The sequence below is a fragment of the Epinephelus fuscoguttatus genome, linkage group LG21 (assembly GCF_011397635.1).
Source record: "Epinephelus fuscoguttatus linkage group LG21, E.fuscoguttatus.final_Chr_v1".
In the NCBI taxonomy this organism is placed as follows: domain Eukaryota; kingdom Metazoa; phylum Chordata; class Actinopteri; order Perciformes; family Serranidae; genus Epinephelus; species Epinephelus fuscoguttatus.
In genome coordinates this window covers 29,716,181-29,731,146 of record NC_064772.1, presented here as the reverse complement: position 1 = coordinate 29,731,146, position 14,966 = coordinate 29,716,181, and the positions used below count along the sequence as shown (strand labels likewise).

At 40.7% G+C, this 14,966-nt stretch overlaps 1 protein-coding gene across 1 annotated transcript in view; it reads left to right on the top strand.

Moving 5' to 3' along the window:
* Window positions 1–3,359: 3,359 nt before the first annotated feature.
* Window positions 3,360–14,966, top strand: part of arhgap29a (Rho GTPase activating protein 29a) — a 42,787-nt gene continuing 31,180 nt past the window's right edge. The window contains exons 1-2 of the mRNA XM_049566115.1: window positions 3,360–3,572; window positions 4,955–5,372. Of these exons, the coding sequence (XP_049422072.1) occupies window positions 5,054–5,372 (319 nt within the window). The 5' untranslated portion in view covers window positions 3,360–3,572; window positions 4,955–5,053. The remainder of the gene's footprint in view (window positions 3,573–4,954; window positions 5,373–14,966) is intronic.

Genomic DNA, 14,966 nt, shown 5'->3' with positions numbered 1-14,966 from the left:
GTCTCGCGCATCAGGAAGCACCTGGATGAGATTGTTTGCTTCAAAATAAAAGCTCCTAAGATGAAGGTCCCGTGGATTCAAGTGACAAAGAGCATTTTCTAGTGACCACGTTGGCAGTGCATCTACTATATATACTCACGAGTATATAATGATAAGGTTTTAATGTCCTCTGTTTTGGGTGTGTGATTATATTACTGTCTACATACTTTGAAAGTTTTATTTTGAAATGATCACCGGAAAAGGTAACACGAAATGGTGTCTGCCACTTTATGTATTGTTTGATAACGACGTGCAAATCATAGAGTCAATAACTTATTAATACAAAGAATTTGTAGCATGTAGTGGGAGTGCGACAACAACAACAACAACAACAACAACAACAACAATACTACCACTACTACGAGCCTACAACAGCTACTACTAATAATACTAGTGTAATAATAGTATTTACAACTATTCTTTGTTCATATTATTCATATTTATTATATTTCTGTTTTTATAAATGCATATATTGTGTTATATATTGTAGTATAAAGCACTTTTGCTTTTTGTTTTTTACATAATTATTATTTCTATCTCTATTTTCTTATAATTCATGCATATACAGTACAACAGTAACTGCAACGTGTCACACTTTCCCTCCGGGGATCAATAAAGTATTTCTGATCAACACTATAATTAAAACAGAATAAAATTAACAAGAAGATGCATAAGTAATAATGGCATAAGCAGTATTAATATCTATAATATTCCCACCGAATAATGTGTTGTTGTAGAATCTAATTGTGAACACTGACAGGGTAACAATGAAAATTATTATTTTATAATCACCTGTTAGTTTGTTTCTGATAAGGCTGCTTCTGTATTGTAAACATATTCACCAGAATTGTTAAATGTCATGTCTGCATTGATGCTAACTTGATGAATTCAATCTTTTGCAGTTCCTCATTTAAACCACTGGGGGGCACTGTACGCTCATGACGGACACAGATAGCCAAGTGCTAGTGCCCTACTCCATAGGCAGAGCTAGCAAGCCTACCTGAAAGCAGGCCCGCACATAGAGATGGCTGGGCTCCTCAAAAGGTGAATTGGCCCTCCCCAAATCTTTTTTACTCCTATCAGAAATTGCGCATGCTCTCTTCTAGTTTACATGAGTAAATATGTCAGGTCATGTGGCTAGCCCACATGACACACCATTTTCAGGACAGGGGGTGCTGCAGGATGATGTTTCTTTTGCAGGCAGACATGGGACTTAGCATCGCCCTGGTTCCCTCATCAAAAAAATAAAAAAATTAAAACTAAATTTAAAAAATAGCAGGCATAAGCAGGTGCTGTGCTAGCAGCCCGCCTCTCACTTACCAAATAGCATCAGAACACTGATTTGAGCTGTGAATTGCTTTATTCAGTGTTGTTGTTTTTTTTTTTTGTTTGTTTGTTTTTGCAGTTTTAATCACCTGGTCCATGTGTTTAGGAGAGATAGGTCCTCTGCGGATTGTTCTGCTCCCGGTAAAAAAAACTCCTGAACAATGAACACTGACCAATGGATCCTGACCAGGAGAAGTCTCAGTTGGTTGAAATCTGCAATCCTCACCTAGATGCCATTAAATCCTCCTAAATCATAAGCACCTGACCTTCAAGTAAGTATATCAAGTCAAAAAAGTAGAAAAGACAGGAGAAATAATACCATTTAGACTAACACTAGCTAAACAATATATATCCACATATCATAGCCATATACACCAAGCACAGCTATGTCTTGTTAATTGCATGTATGAGCGTCTTGCCTTATTTGAATGCACTACTTTAATTTCACCAGCAGATGTCAATCATGTACACTGTGTTATCTGGACCCTCCAGTACTAGATTTATTTTCAGTTCAACTGGATAAAAGCCTCAAGGATTAAAGATCCAAAACCCCCTTTTTTAAACCATACACAGTTTAGGCATATTCACATATAGCATATATAAGCCTATAGGTGATTAAGTGAGTTCTGTTGCTGTAAGACAGATCACTTTTTGAGGAGGGAGAGCTGTGTGTCTTCCTTATGTGAATATGTCAAAAAGTTTTCTGCTCCACAGAAACATATTGAAGGCAGCAGAGCGGTGCAAACTGAGGCTGCAACACAACCTTGCAATTCAAGCAGGCCTCTATATAAACTGCAGGGATTTACAACTGAGATATATTCTGCCTCTGCAGAAATGGACCAATATATCTCTGAGTCTGCGAGGTGAAGCAAATGCTGATCAGGCTACTTAATGCCTCTTAATAGGCTCTTATCAGGTGTGATTCACGATGAGGTATTCAATATGTTTCACAGATTTCAAGTTGGTGGAATGAATTCAAGTCCATCAGAATAATACCGGAAGTGAAGAGATTTTGCCTTCAGACTAAAAGTTATCAACACTGAATTGGCAAAATCTGTTTACATACATTAGGTGTAGACTTGTCCCCCTCAATGTGCATATAATAAAAACATGACAGCAGATTTTTATTTTGACAGAATTTAAGATACTTACACCATAAAAAATTATGCAGAAAACGCACAAATTGGTGCATAACAATTAATGGAAATCAGGAAATTAAGTGTTTGATGCTTAAAATTGTGTTATCCCCAATGTTGAAACAAAACTCACGCCTTTGTATGGGCAACATTTTTAACAACTTTACACATTTAAAATTGCAGGGCACTTTGTTTGTTTCACATTAGTTGTATAGTGATTTTATCAGTTAAATTTCGAGCTATGAAGCATTGTATGAAAGGAATAAGAAGAAGAAGAAGAAGAAGAAATATTTCATTTATCCCTGAAGGTAAATTCATTGTCAGGCCCGAAATATACACACATGAACAAACAGGACCTATACATACATTAAAGGAGAGGTGTCAGAGCAAGGAGGCTGCCCATGGACGGGCACCCCTAGCAATTGGGGGTTCGGAGCCCTGCTCAAAGGCACCTCAGCAGTGCCCAGGAGGCAAACTGGCACCTCTTCAGCTACCAATCCATACTCCACACTTGGTCCATACAGGGACTTGAGCTGGGGACCCTCCAGTTCCCAACCCAAGTCTCTATGGACCAAGCTACTGCCAGCCCAGAATATAAAGATACGTATTGTATTCTCATTTTTTCTCAAATTCATATTTTGCTGATATTCTGTGTTTAAGTTTTAGTAGAAAGACTTTAAAAGTCACACCAACACTGACATGTAGCAAGTTGTAAAATCCAAGCCAGTGAATTTATTTTGAAAGGCATAACCGGAAGTTGAATGTTTTATCAATCGCTTAACACTTTAAAACTCCAGACACCTGTTGTTAAGGGAGGACTCCACATGAAATCCCCAACACACACACACACACACACACACACACTAATCACAAGTTACAGCCTACATCACGGAGAGAGGGGAGGTGATTGAACTCAGTGGAGCCGGGCAGGACAGTGAGTAGAGAGGGGGACGCGGCTGTGAGACATCAGGACAGTGGCTGTGGATTATTTTGTCTTTCTCAAGACTGATCACCGGTCGCTTTTACGCCTCAGGATTTTTTGGGCTGAAATGTTTCAGGATCCGACGGCAGGTGTGTAATTTTGTCTGAGAAGTTGTAACATTTATTTTGGGTTGCTCGCTACAGAAACACATCGCTGCTAATAACTAATTTGACCTCACAGAGACGTTGCAAATCAGCTGCGTACTTTTATTAGTGGAATTCAAGCTAACTTGTAAGCAGCTAGCTACTTCAATGCTGCCTTTCGCTGGCGAAGAGCCTACTTATTCTTGAGGAGAAATTACTTTCAAACTTTTGTTAACTCGCAACACACCACTTCGACATAACTTCAACACACGCAGCACGTATTACTCTCACAAAACACTACATTAAGGTTGTTCCTCGAGTCCGAGCTAACGTTAAACGCGAACGGTTATCGCGATCTGCCGTAGCAGCCAGGGTGATGAAAAAGTTAATTTTCTATGACAAAGGGTGTTGTTTGGTAGATTTTATGAAAGCCGAATTAACAAGCAGACCTCAATGATCCGACAGCCTTAACAGGAATAAAGTTCATTTTGTTTTATTTGGCAATAAACAAGGAATCATCTTAATTTGTGAATTTAAACCAGTGGAGTCGCGTTCTGTAGTGAACCTGTGCACTGGGAGATGCGCTTAGACACAGAGTGGATGGGAAATGCATGACCACCTGTATTTAACTCATTTATCTGCTGTTTTTCCCTCCTGTCTAGCTTTATACACCCTATTTTTACAAATTATGTTTGGTCTGTATTTATAACTATAACCAAATTAAAATGCAGGACATGTTTACATCAGTTGTAGCATCAATCACTGCAAGAAAGGCTATAGATTAATGTGTCAAGTATAAAAGCTTCAAATGTGTTTACTGGTTGAATATATTTTATATATGTATATGTAAGTGTCATGTCCTGTCTGAGGCATTGCATGTTACTCACAGCCAAATATAGGCATGGTGTAACTGATGAGGATAACTATGTTTCAATTACATCATAGTTAAAGACTGGTTTGGTCTGTCAGATTATGTTTTAGGTGGTAATTGGTGTCATTATTGTATTACAGTAAAGACGACTGAGGCTTCTTTAGTACTACAAGGACTGCTTAATTGAATTACCTCACACATTGTTCAGAGCACAACACTGTTTGTGAAATATTGCAGGTTGACAGCATGAGGAATGGTCCAGCCATGCGCCTCATTTTCTTCTGATTGACCCATTTAAACTCCATGCAGGTTCTTTATTGTTAATTTCAAGGGATTCACATGTTGAATATTGTCAACAAATAACTGAGACAACCCATTTCATAGTGAGAACACCATGCTGTGAGGGTGTATGCCCTGCTACAACCTATTTGGTACTGTGTTACCTCTTTCAAACAGTAATGTCATGTTATTCCAGATGGTTTTTGACATGATCAAGAGTCTTCTCTTTCTTTGGCAGAATCCTTCATTCCTGTTTCGGTGCAGCGCTGGGTCTGAGAACTGAGCCTAACTGCGGGATAACAGTCACCAGGCCCAAGGGCCACTGGACCAATAAAACATGCTGGCTGCCATGCTGCGCCAGAGCTCTGGCGGAGGATCAGGAGGTGGTAGTGGCGGCAGCGGCAACGGCGGCGGCGGCAGTGGTGGCACCAAACTCTCCCTAGGTATCTCCAGATTCTCCAGCTCCAGCTTGGGTTCAGCCAGCCCTACCAATGTGGGCTCTGGGGTGCCGGGCAGGGTCTCCAAGAGTGGCTCGGTGAGCTCAGACAGCCCAGATATCCCCACCTCAGACCCAATCTATATTATGCAGCTGGTCAGCGACGTGCGCAAGTTTGCTGATGTGCTTCTACAACTCAAAGAAGTTTTCAACTCCAAAGGTATGTTTGGAAAGACACACTGTTTTTTTGTTGTAATTTTCTGCTGTGTTTGCTAAATTTCCTGCTAATGATAAAAACACAGCACGCTCTTCTAACAAACAAATAGTTTTTTGAGGTACAGACGTCTCACAGCTGGTATAATAAACCCTATCACTTATATTCACACTAACAGATTCAAATCCAAACTTGCGTGTCTTTGGATTTACCTGGTCATAATTTGTTGACACAACAATTGGCCATGGTGCGTGTGGGCTTTTCGGTAAGTTACACATGTAAGTGCTTCCACATATAAACATGCTGATGACATGAACACATCAGTGTGGTTAAGCTTTGTAATTATTATTTTGGGCTCATAAATAAGATGTGCACATCCTAAAAATATCTCAACTTGTGGCAGTCTTTAGATGAAAGAAGCGGAGCAGTGTAGGCACAGTCAGACGGATTCATAACGGACCACAGCTCTTTGTGTACACACTGTCACCACAGTGTGTACACAGTCCCAGGTCTATCTACCTGTTTTGTCCTGCTGCAGCCTTGGCTGCACGGTCAGTCAACCAGTCTTATCTCACTTTTAGTTTGGTTCTTGTCCTCCATCTTTCTATCTGTGAAGTTAAATATCCAAACATTTAAAAGTCTCTCTAAAAACTATTAAAAACGGCTTTGATAAATTACCACACAGCAAGAATTTTCAATATCCTGGTTGGCTACGGCAAGGTTGCTTGCCACAAATTCTTAGATCATTCCGAGTTGATTACCCTGAAAAGACATTTTAGCAAGGTATGATAAGGTTTGCTTTACAAATTTTAGCGTAACAAATAAAATATCAGTGTTCCCTCTTTCAAAGTTTAAAGCGACACTGAAGCCACATGAAACAACAGCAACAATCCAGCAGGAACCTTTGACGCCCAGGCTTTTTTAGATGGGTTGAAGCATCCTCTAATTTAGTATTTAATAGGCTCCTTTTATCAGTGATGAAATGGATGTTTTCCAAACCATAGGGAAGTTTAGAGACTTGTGACTCTGTATATTTGTGTGGGTGGTTATTACATTCCTGACTTGGTATGTTCAGCGTTGCCTCTTGGATCAGATCCAGATTTGTTAATCCCCAAATTGGTATGGAAGATCTAAATCAGATCAGATGAGGTGAAGGTGCCTGCAGTGTGGTGGTGGTAGTACCCTTTACTCCCTCATTACTACTGTGCCATGACGCCCAAGCTCTGTAAAAAAGGAATCCCAGGCTTTGTTTTTTGTCTGGAGAGGTCAGTAAAGGTGCTTGACCCGGCTGGACATGTCAGCATTATGGAGAGCAGGACTTGCAGCAGGCACCTTGTTAAGCTTGAGAGACTTTTCAGTGACCTGTCACCGTGCCAAGGATCAAAGCAGTAAATCATCATGTGCAAGAGATCGACGTCTGCAGCTGTGTGGAACAGAGGAAGGCTTAATTCAAATAAGGAATATACCATGAGCTTTCATCATGGCTGCACATTTTCTGATTCTGACCTAGTCGATCGTTAACAGCCTGAGCTACAGTTGTAATTTTGGTGTGTTTAATAGCAGATTAAAGGCGGGTAATACACAGCATGCACACACAGGTTCTTGCTGTGTACCAAGGTTGCATAGCTTTCATACTAGACATTTTGGCCAGGTTGCTGCTTGTCATTAAGAAACCAGTTTATAATCCGTGCCCTTTCCAAATAGACTGTAAGCAGAACTTTTGAATATCATACCTTAAATGGGCTTGAAAATAAACTCATGGCTAGGGTTGGGTACCAGACTCAGCACTTTAAAGGGTATGGACTGAATTACGTTGGTACCACTGAGGTCTGACACATGTTAAATGCATCGGTGCCAAATGTTGGTACCTGAGAGACAACACCAGATTTAAAGAGGAGGCAGTAGTGCCGCTAAAGTGCCCCGGAGCCTGGAAGCCAGCCAAGGAGCTCTGGCAAAAATGTGAGTGATACCCAACCCTACTCATGACAAACATCATTCAGTAACTGTCAGCCCACTCTGCTACTAATGTAACTGCTCACAATTTACAGGTTGAGTTAGCACAAGCTCAATTATGCAAATGTAGTCACTGAGATGCCAACACGTGATTGTAAAGCAAAGTTTTCCCATTAGACGGCTTAATTTGGCTAAATACAGGAAAGGGCCGATTTGGGGAAAATAGGCTGATTACGATGTAAGAACAGACCTCTCTGCTGCAGAGGAAACTAGCACAGAGACCATTGTGTCTCAAAGTAATTTCAAACTCCACAACAAAAGTAAGTTAAAGAGAGTGTTTGACAAATCAGTGATTTTATATGAGGACACTTGACCTCATGCAAACAGACCTCACACTGAGATATTTGGGTTTATTTTATTGGCCGTATCAAGATGCTTATCTTTAAACCTCTTCAGAGTGTCACTGTTGAGGTTTAGCGCTCTCTGGCTTTCAGCGGAGCTTACTGACAGATTGTTGGGAGTCACTGACTTGTGCTGTGATTGGATGTGATTTGAATCCCCCTCTAATTTATGGCCATATTGTCTCTGCAGTGCTTCACAATAGTTCAAACCTCTCATTACCCACGCCACTGACTGAAACCTAAATGAACCCTCCTTTTTTTTTTTTTTTTTCACCACGCAGGCCAATAGTCAAGAGCAATATTCAGCTTAAAGCCGTGTACCCCTCGCAACAGTGCCTGCATTCACAGTCAACGATGTGAGTCTGACACCCATTGTCCCGGGAGGCATCTGCAGACTAGCATGCTGCTGCTAACTGGCAGCTTTTACAGAAATGATACTTTCCCAAGTCAAGAATAGCTGCTGCCTGTGGGACTGGTCCCTGCGGGGTTTCTTCAGCCAATTCCATTACGAATGTTTCACTTGTAAAAAAAAAAAAAAGTTTATTTTCCTAGCATGCACATCAACCTTAAATGGTAATTATTATGCTGCTGCTGCTCAGTTGTGGTCAGAGCCAATGACGCATGGCCGCATTTTGTTTTTTAAAGCGTGCCTGAGAAGAAGTTGTTTATGTGCCGTCTTTGTTGCCAGGTCAGTGATGAGCTCTCCACAGCATCTCCACAGTTACATTCTTCCTTAAAGTTGTGACCTCGTCCAGTGGCCACTTGTGAAGGACGTGTCAGTAATTGGAGGGGATTATTATTTTGGTCTTAACCGGGGTCACAGAGGACGTTGGAGACCAGATGAGCCGTGGAGGTGGTCCTTTGTGTTTGACGGTGAATGGGTCCTCTGAAGCTCTCCATCATAAGATTAGCGTAACAAACATTCGGCCCCAGCGTGTCCTCCTTCAACACACGATAGACTCTGTTTTGGAGTCGCTGTGATTTGTTGGAGCTTGACTGAAGATTGCTGTGCATCTCATCATCTATTTTAGGAGTGAGAGTGTATTGTTGTGGCTGCCTGTCTGACTGGGACAGGTGTGTCATCAGTGTTTTTGTGCTTGGACGCTGCCAAGCAGAATGATGGCCAATTGTGTGCGTCAGCTGGTTAAGAATGAAAACAGCAAAAGCAATTGGCTCAGTGAAGCTGAGCAGGGCAGGGTGTGACAGGAAACACTTCATGTTTACAAAGATTGGAATCAGTATGTGGATCTGTCAGTACTGTAATTGTAGAAGATTGACTGTATGTTGAAACAGGTAGATGTATGGGATTCTTGTCAGGTTTTTTAATTTAGTAACCCGATGATGTTCCCTTTTTAGTAGACTTGGAGCAGCTTGCTTGTTATATAACAACTCCTATAACAACATCTGCTCTTTGTTAATTTGCAGCTGCAACACTAAGGAAGGCAACTGATAAGATTTACCAGTGTCATTATTGATTGTGGTAATTGGTCTGATTCTTTATCAATTCGCTTATTGAGTCCTCACTGATTTTATGTGTAGAAAAAAAGTAGGTTTACACAGATCTTCAGTGTCATTTTATTATCTCTGAGTCTGAATACAATGTAGATGAAATGACAGATTATTTATACAGCATTCTTAGTCAAAGAAAAAATATACCAAGCCTGCCTGTGCCGCGCTGATGTTATTATAACATAGGCAGGTTACCCTCTGTAATGGACGTGCTGCTTGGTTGGGAAGCAGTGGCACTCATGCGTAGTGTCAAATACATGGCATTCCTGGACTTTAAGCCCGTGTTGCATAAAAAGATTTCTTAGCTTATTGCTGGTGTTTCCACCCTTAGTTGAAGTGATAATTTTACAGCTGCACTGTTGTCATCTCTCTCTGTCAAATGAAGCCACAATATGGATCACTTCTTTGTGTCCACCAAAAGCGGTTCTTGTTGCATGTTTGTAGCAGCATAGACACGAGTTTGCCGTCATTGTTTTGCAGTGTGTAAACATGCCAGCGTGGATAAAAGGAATTGATAAGCTCGGAGGCGTATGGATCCGATGGATCAGACAATTTGGAACCAGTTGTCAAACAGAGCCGGCTCTTGACTCCCATCTTTTTGCTGGACAGTCTATGGTTTCTCTTGTGTTGATTGCTTTTACACAGATGCATCATCAGCACTGTAAATAACAGCTTTCCTGTGATATCTTAAAGCCACAGTTGTTTCATCTCCCTGTCACCTCTCCTACTAACTTCCTCTGTCTCAGGTACCCTGCGTACCTACAGAGCAAACACCCACTTGTTGCTTGAAACATATGCTGACAGTGTGACATGTATTCAGTCATCCATTAATTCAGGGATGCATGATATTGGATTTTATGCTGATATCCGATGTGCAGGTATATAACAACTCATTTGATCGACGACTGATACGGATATATCCTTAGATTATAGTAAATTATGCATTAACATTATTCCCTGAATCCTCTTACTGGATATACGTCTTTATCTGTATGCTTGTACCCCAGTTTATCTTGGTTTTTATATGCATTTTTATTTATGTAAGCCTACTTATGTAATGGTTTAGGACCATGTAGCCTATTTGTGTTTGCATTGTGTAGTATTGTTATTTGATTGTCTGATTTATATGCATTTTTAAAGAAAATTTCCTTTAAACTTTAAAAAGCCTGAAGGAAAATACTATTTCACAGACTTATGTTTTCTAAGCCTGTTGCTTTACTTTGTGGTGGTTTAAGAAATTTGTAAAATGGATGTAAAAACTCATTTTAAAGCCCTGACGAAGACCTGCAGTGGTGGAAACATGTTGGCTCTTTTAACGATTCAGCCACTACAGTAAAGGCTTTTTAATACTTCCTTCCTTGTTTTCTATGTCGTTGGAATGCCTTGATTACCGTCTTTTGTATCCTGTTGTTTCCTGTTCTCTGTGAGCACCAACACAAGGTTTTAATCTACGTTTGATTATAGAGAGCGACCAGTCGTCTCTCTTTTTCTAAAAAAAATATATACATCAGTTTGTCATATCGGCAGAAGTTGGCCCATTCTGATATTTCATTTTAAAGCCAATATCAGCTGATACCATGACGTGACGTGTTGATATAATATGATTCCAAGCCAGTTATCAGTAAATGCTCAACTACCCAAACCTGGTTGCAGCTTATGCGCTCTCCTCAGTGCCACTAGGCCCTCCTGCCAATAAAACTCCTCTAAATCTTGCGCAACCCAGCCAACATTCTTTCTAGGAAGGAAGGCTGTTTAAGCATGCATAAAAACAATGTTTTGTCACAGCTCCATCATCATTGGTCATAGTTTTAATTTGCCAGTGTTAATGGATGACTTGTGCAGGTGTACAAGTCATACCGCCTTATGTCAGCTGTATGTTTTCCTTCGAGGTGTAAGCACTGAGTCATAAGTGTCCTCAGTTAATCAGTGTGGCTTCCAGACGCTCTCTCCTCACACTGAATGCATGGTGTTTGTTTTTAATGATTAACAGGTCCCTACTAAAAAGGGTCCACACAGGTTTTGTGTAATGTTCTTCACTGTAAAACACCTGACCACTTGTTGAGGTACAAATTTGTGGCAAGGAGCCAAACATGTTTTTAGAGTTGCCTTTTTTTCTTTAAATCATTGGCAGTAAAGAAAATGGTACGATGGTTGTACTGATGTTAAACTTAACTTTATTGAGTTGCAATTTGTTTTGAAATGTGATGTAAATATGTGGAAGAATAAGTGCTTTTTGTCTTTTTGGAAGCCTGTTGAGTACTCTACAAAGATGCTAAAGCTTTGTGGGAAAGTGATGCTGGTCTGGGTCCTCAGAGAAAGCCTAAATGCTATTTTAGCGATTTGTATTCTAAATCACTCCTTGTGAAATACCAGCCTAAAATTAGCCCTACTTGGTCTTTTCACTAACCATTCCAAACCCTCTTAATGGCTGTAACTGTGCTCTGTTTAGACAGTCTATCCCACTGGGTCTGGGATCCTCTGTTAAAGCATTGCAAGCTTTTTCGTGCCTCCAAAAAGTTCCTTTTATGGTTCTTTTACTGTGGCCATATTTAAAGCCATTGTAAATTATCTCAGGCACAGGACAACTAGCCTTCCTTACTAAAAAGTTGTCTCTTGAAGATCAAGTTACATCCATGGTTTGAGAGTCTGGTCCCTAAATTAAATTTTCTTACTAATTTAATGTATATCTTACTAATTAAGCTGCCTAACAGGATTTATTACATTACCTTAATTGTTTTGGGTGATCTTTGTTTAGAGGCACAGCTACCGCTCAGCATTAGTGATGCAATGCTCGGGTTAGATCTTTGGATTGGTACTGCCTGGGATTAAAGTGCAGACTATTGTGACATATGGCAGGTCAATTTATCCCCTCTCCCTGAAAAAAGAAAACATGAAATCATATCCTGTTCAGAGCACCATCAGCTTAAAATCTGTCTTTTGGAAATACAGTGTGTGCAGTTGTATCGCGCTGTACACAGGTGGCAAAACCATGTTGACTTGTCAAGTTTAATAGCCTAACTGCACTTGAAGATTTGTAAGTTGTTTTCAAGTTGTAACCCAAGGGAGCTCCCTCTCTGTGTCTCTCTCCTTCCTTCCCTCTGGTAAGATTTATGGTTATAGGCACTGTTTTTGCTGGGGCAGCTTTGTTCCAGGAGGCTGTCGATGTCTGCCACACACTGAGATAAAGCCTCAGGATTCCCACACTACACATGAGAAGCCAAGGACTGTGGGCTCTGATGAGGGGCTGGACTTTAGAAACTTCCTATATACACAGTTGAGACTTGCAGTCAGCTGTGGAGCAATTTGGATATTAAAGATGGCAGTATTCCTCAGTATTCAGCATGGCAGATTTAACCAGCACCCATTTGGTTGCGTGATCAAAAGACCTCTCCTCGTCCTTCTTGGATTAAGGCTTTGAAACTAAGATGGCAAATTTATCCCCTGAATAAGCTTAAGTAGCCCTTGAATCTGTGGCCTCTACCCCTGCACTGGATTAAACTCATCTAGAATTAGAGAAGGCAGCATTAATTCTTGTTTTGTCTTGACTGTTAGAATTTTATTTGATTTCATCGAGGTGTGTGTGGTGAACACTGGGGCGGAAAGTGGGAATATTCGTAGTTAATATTAAGTTTATTCATAAAATATATAAAAAAGATGTAGGATTTGATAAGTATTCACTTCCCTGTACTCCCTTTCAGACATTATAATTATTTGAATCTCTATATCACCAAGCAAAAACCCACCCTGATCTCTTTAAGTATGTGTTTTGTTATTTAAGACCATGCCTATGTTGTGAGGGATCTATTTACTGTAATTATGTGTTTGGCGAGTCAGCTTTGCAAGGGAGAATTTGTAAAGAAGAGTCAGCCGTAGGGAACTTGTTAGATGCTGCAGGTGACAGGTGCTTATTTCAGTTTCAGCATGTCATTAAGACAAGTCATGGGTTTTAGCACGCTGTTTTTGTCGCGTGGAAAACCCATTGGCCACTTCGTAAAGCACAGGCAGTACTTTTAAATATCACGGTTTTATGGTATCACGTTATACAGTATTACACTTAATATTTTGAACAAATGCTGTATTGGCATTGAAACTTGAAATCATTGTTTTTAATGGAACTATGTGTAGAAAGTCTGACCGGCAGTTGAGGAGGAAAGGAGATGCGCAAGCACAGGTGAGATTCTCTGTCTGGTTGCATTTCTTTTAAATACCATAGATAAGCAAATGCACATGGTATGATAACCGTCTATTTTCATACTACAGTTTACGATTTCAAGTTAGGCTGCTGCAACCCTACAAACAGCATGAGTCATATATCCCAGCCTCCATACTCACAAGTCTTTGTGTGAGATTTTAATTGAGAGTTTCAATCTTATTCAATCTTAGTTTCTTGTCTTCATAACGTTTAGTTGTAAATCTCTGTGTAGTACGGGCTATACTGAGTGTAATTGGCCTTGTTATTCTGCCAGAGCCAACCTTAGGGCATGCTTGCATGTGCCTGGGTCAGCCCCATGCTGGGTACAGCTCATAACTTGTTAAAGGCCCAATGGAGCTGATGGGGGAGAGAGAAGGATAACCAGCCGCTGTCTTTGTCCACAACATTCTGTAAGTTTAGGAACTTGGTTGCTTTGCTCAGTGAAAAGGAACAGAGACCCTGTTTGATGTGGAGGTAGACAGACTGAGCGTGAAGCATAGCCGGGATCAACTGGAGTCTGTCCTGTCTTGTGAGACTCAAATTAGATCCCATTGGGGTGTAGAAAGGGCAGGGGAGGAAAGCGAAGCTATTGGGGTGTATTGAACTTGCCAGAGCATGCAACACACAAGCAATAGTGTCTTTTTATCTAACCAACAGTGTGTCTGAAATCGCATAGTTCTGTTAGTACACTTCAATTTAGTATACTATGTACACTACGTACTTCTTGTGTGGTGCACTAATTTTCACAGGGCAGTGTTGTCTCAAATCGAGCACTACTGTTTTGCACTTATGGGAAGTGACAATGGCTTTCTTTGAACCGCCTCTTCTTCATCATCTACTTTTTAAATGGCAAATTGCAAACGGATGGTGGAGCATTATTGCCAACATTTGACCTCTATCTCCACCAACACATAAACTTAACTTACATCACAACATCAGTGCTGATTAAAATGTGCTACCATTGCTGAGCAAGCTAGATGACGAGTGATGTTAGGTACCAAGCTAATGTTAGCATTGTTCACGGTACCAAATCATTACAGACCCAACAAACATTACTGACTGCTTCTATTCAAAAACAGTATTGGTACTTAGTGCAAAAAACATGTATACCTTACATCTGTATAACGAGGTGGTGTTTACTGTAGCCAGCTCAGGCTCCTTATCAAAGGCCATGGTGGCCGAGGATATGTCAAAAGATTCCACTATGTCTCAAAGATGGTGACCATTGAGGGTGAGAAGTGTCCATCATTTCACACTCATTTGGACCATTTTGAGTGTGCCAGTAGTACACTGCATTTTCCCGTACTGTGCAGTGTAAATTAGAGCTTAGATCGGGCCCAAAAAAATTAAGCCCGACCCGGCCCAAGCCCGTGCACGTTATGTCCGGGACCGGCCCGGCCCGTCCAATTAACTGTAATTATGGGCCCAAGCCCGATTTAAACCCGACATTTTTCAATAAGTTGGCTGTTATAATTAACGCTAAGGACACACCGAGCGCGTTAGTGCCGCGGAAGTCCTGCGAGTGTACTTGACTGAGGTGCTTGA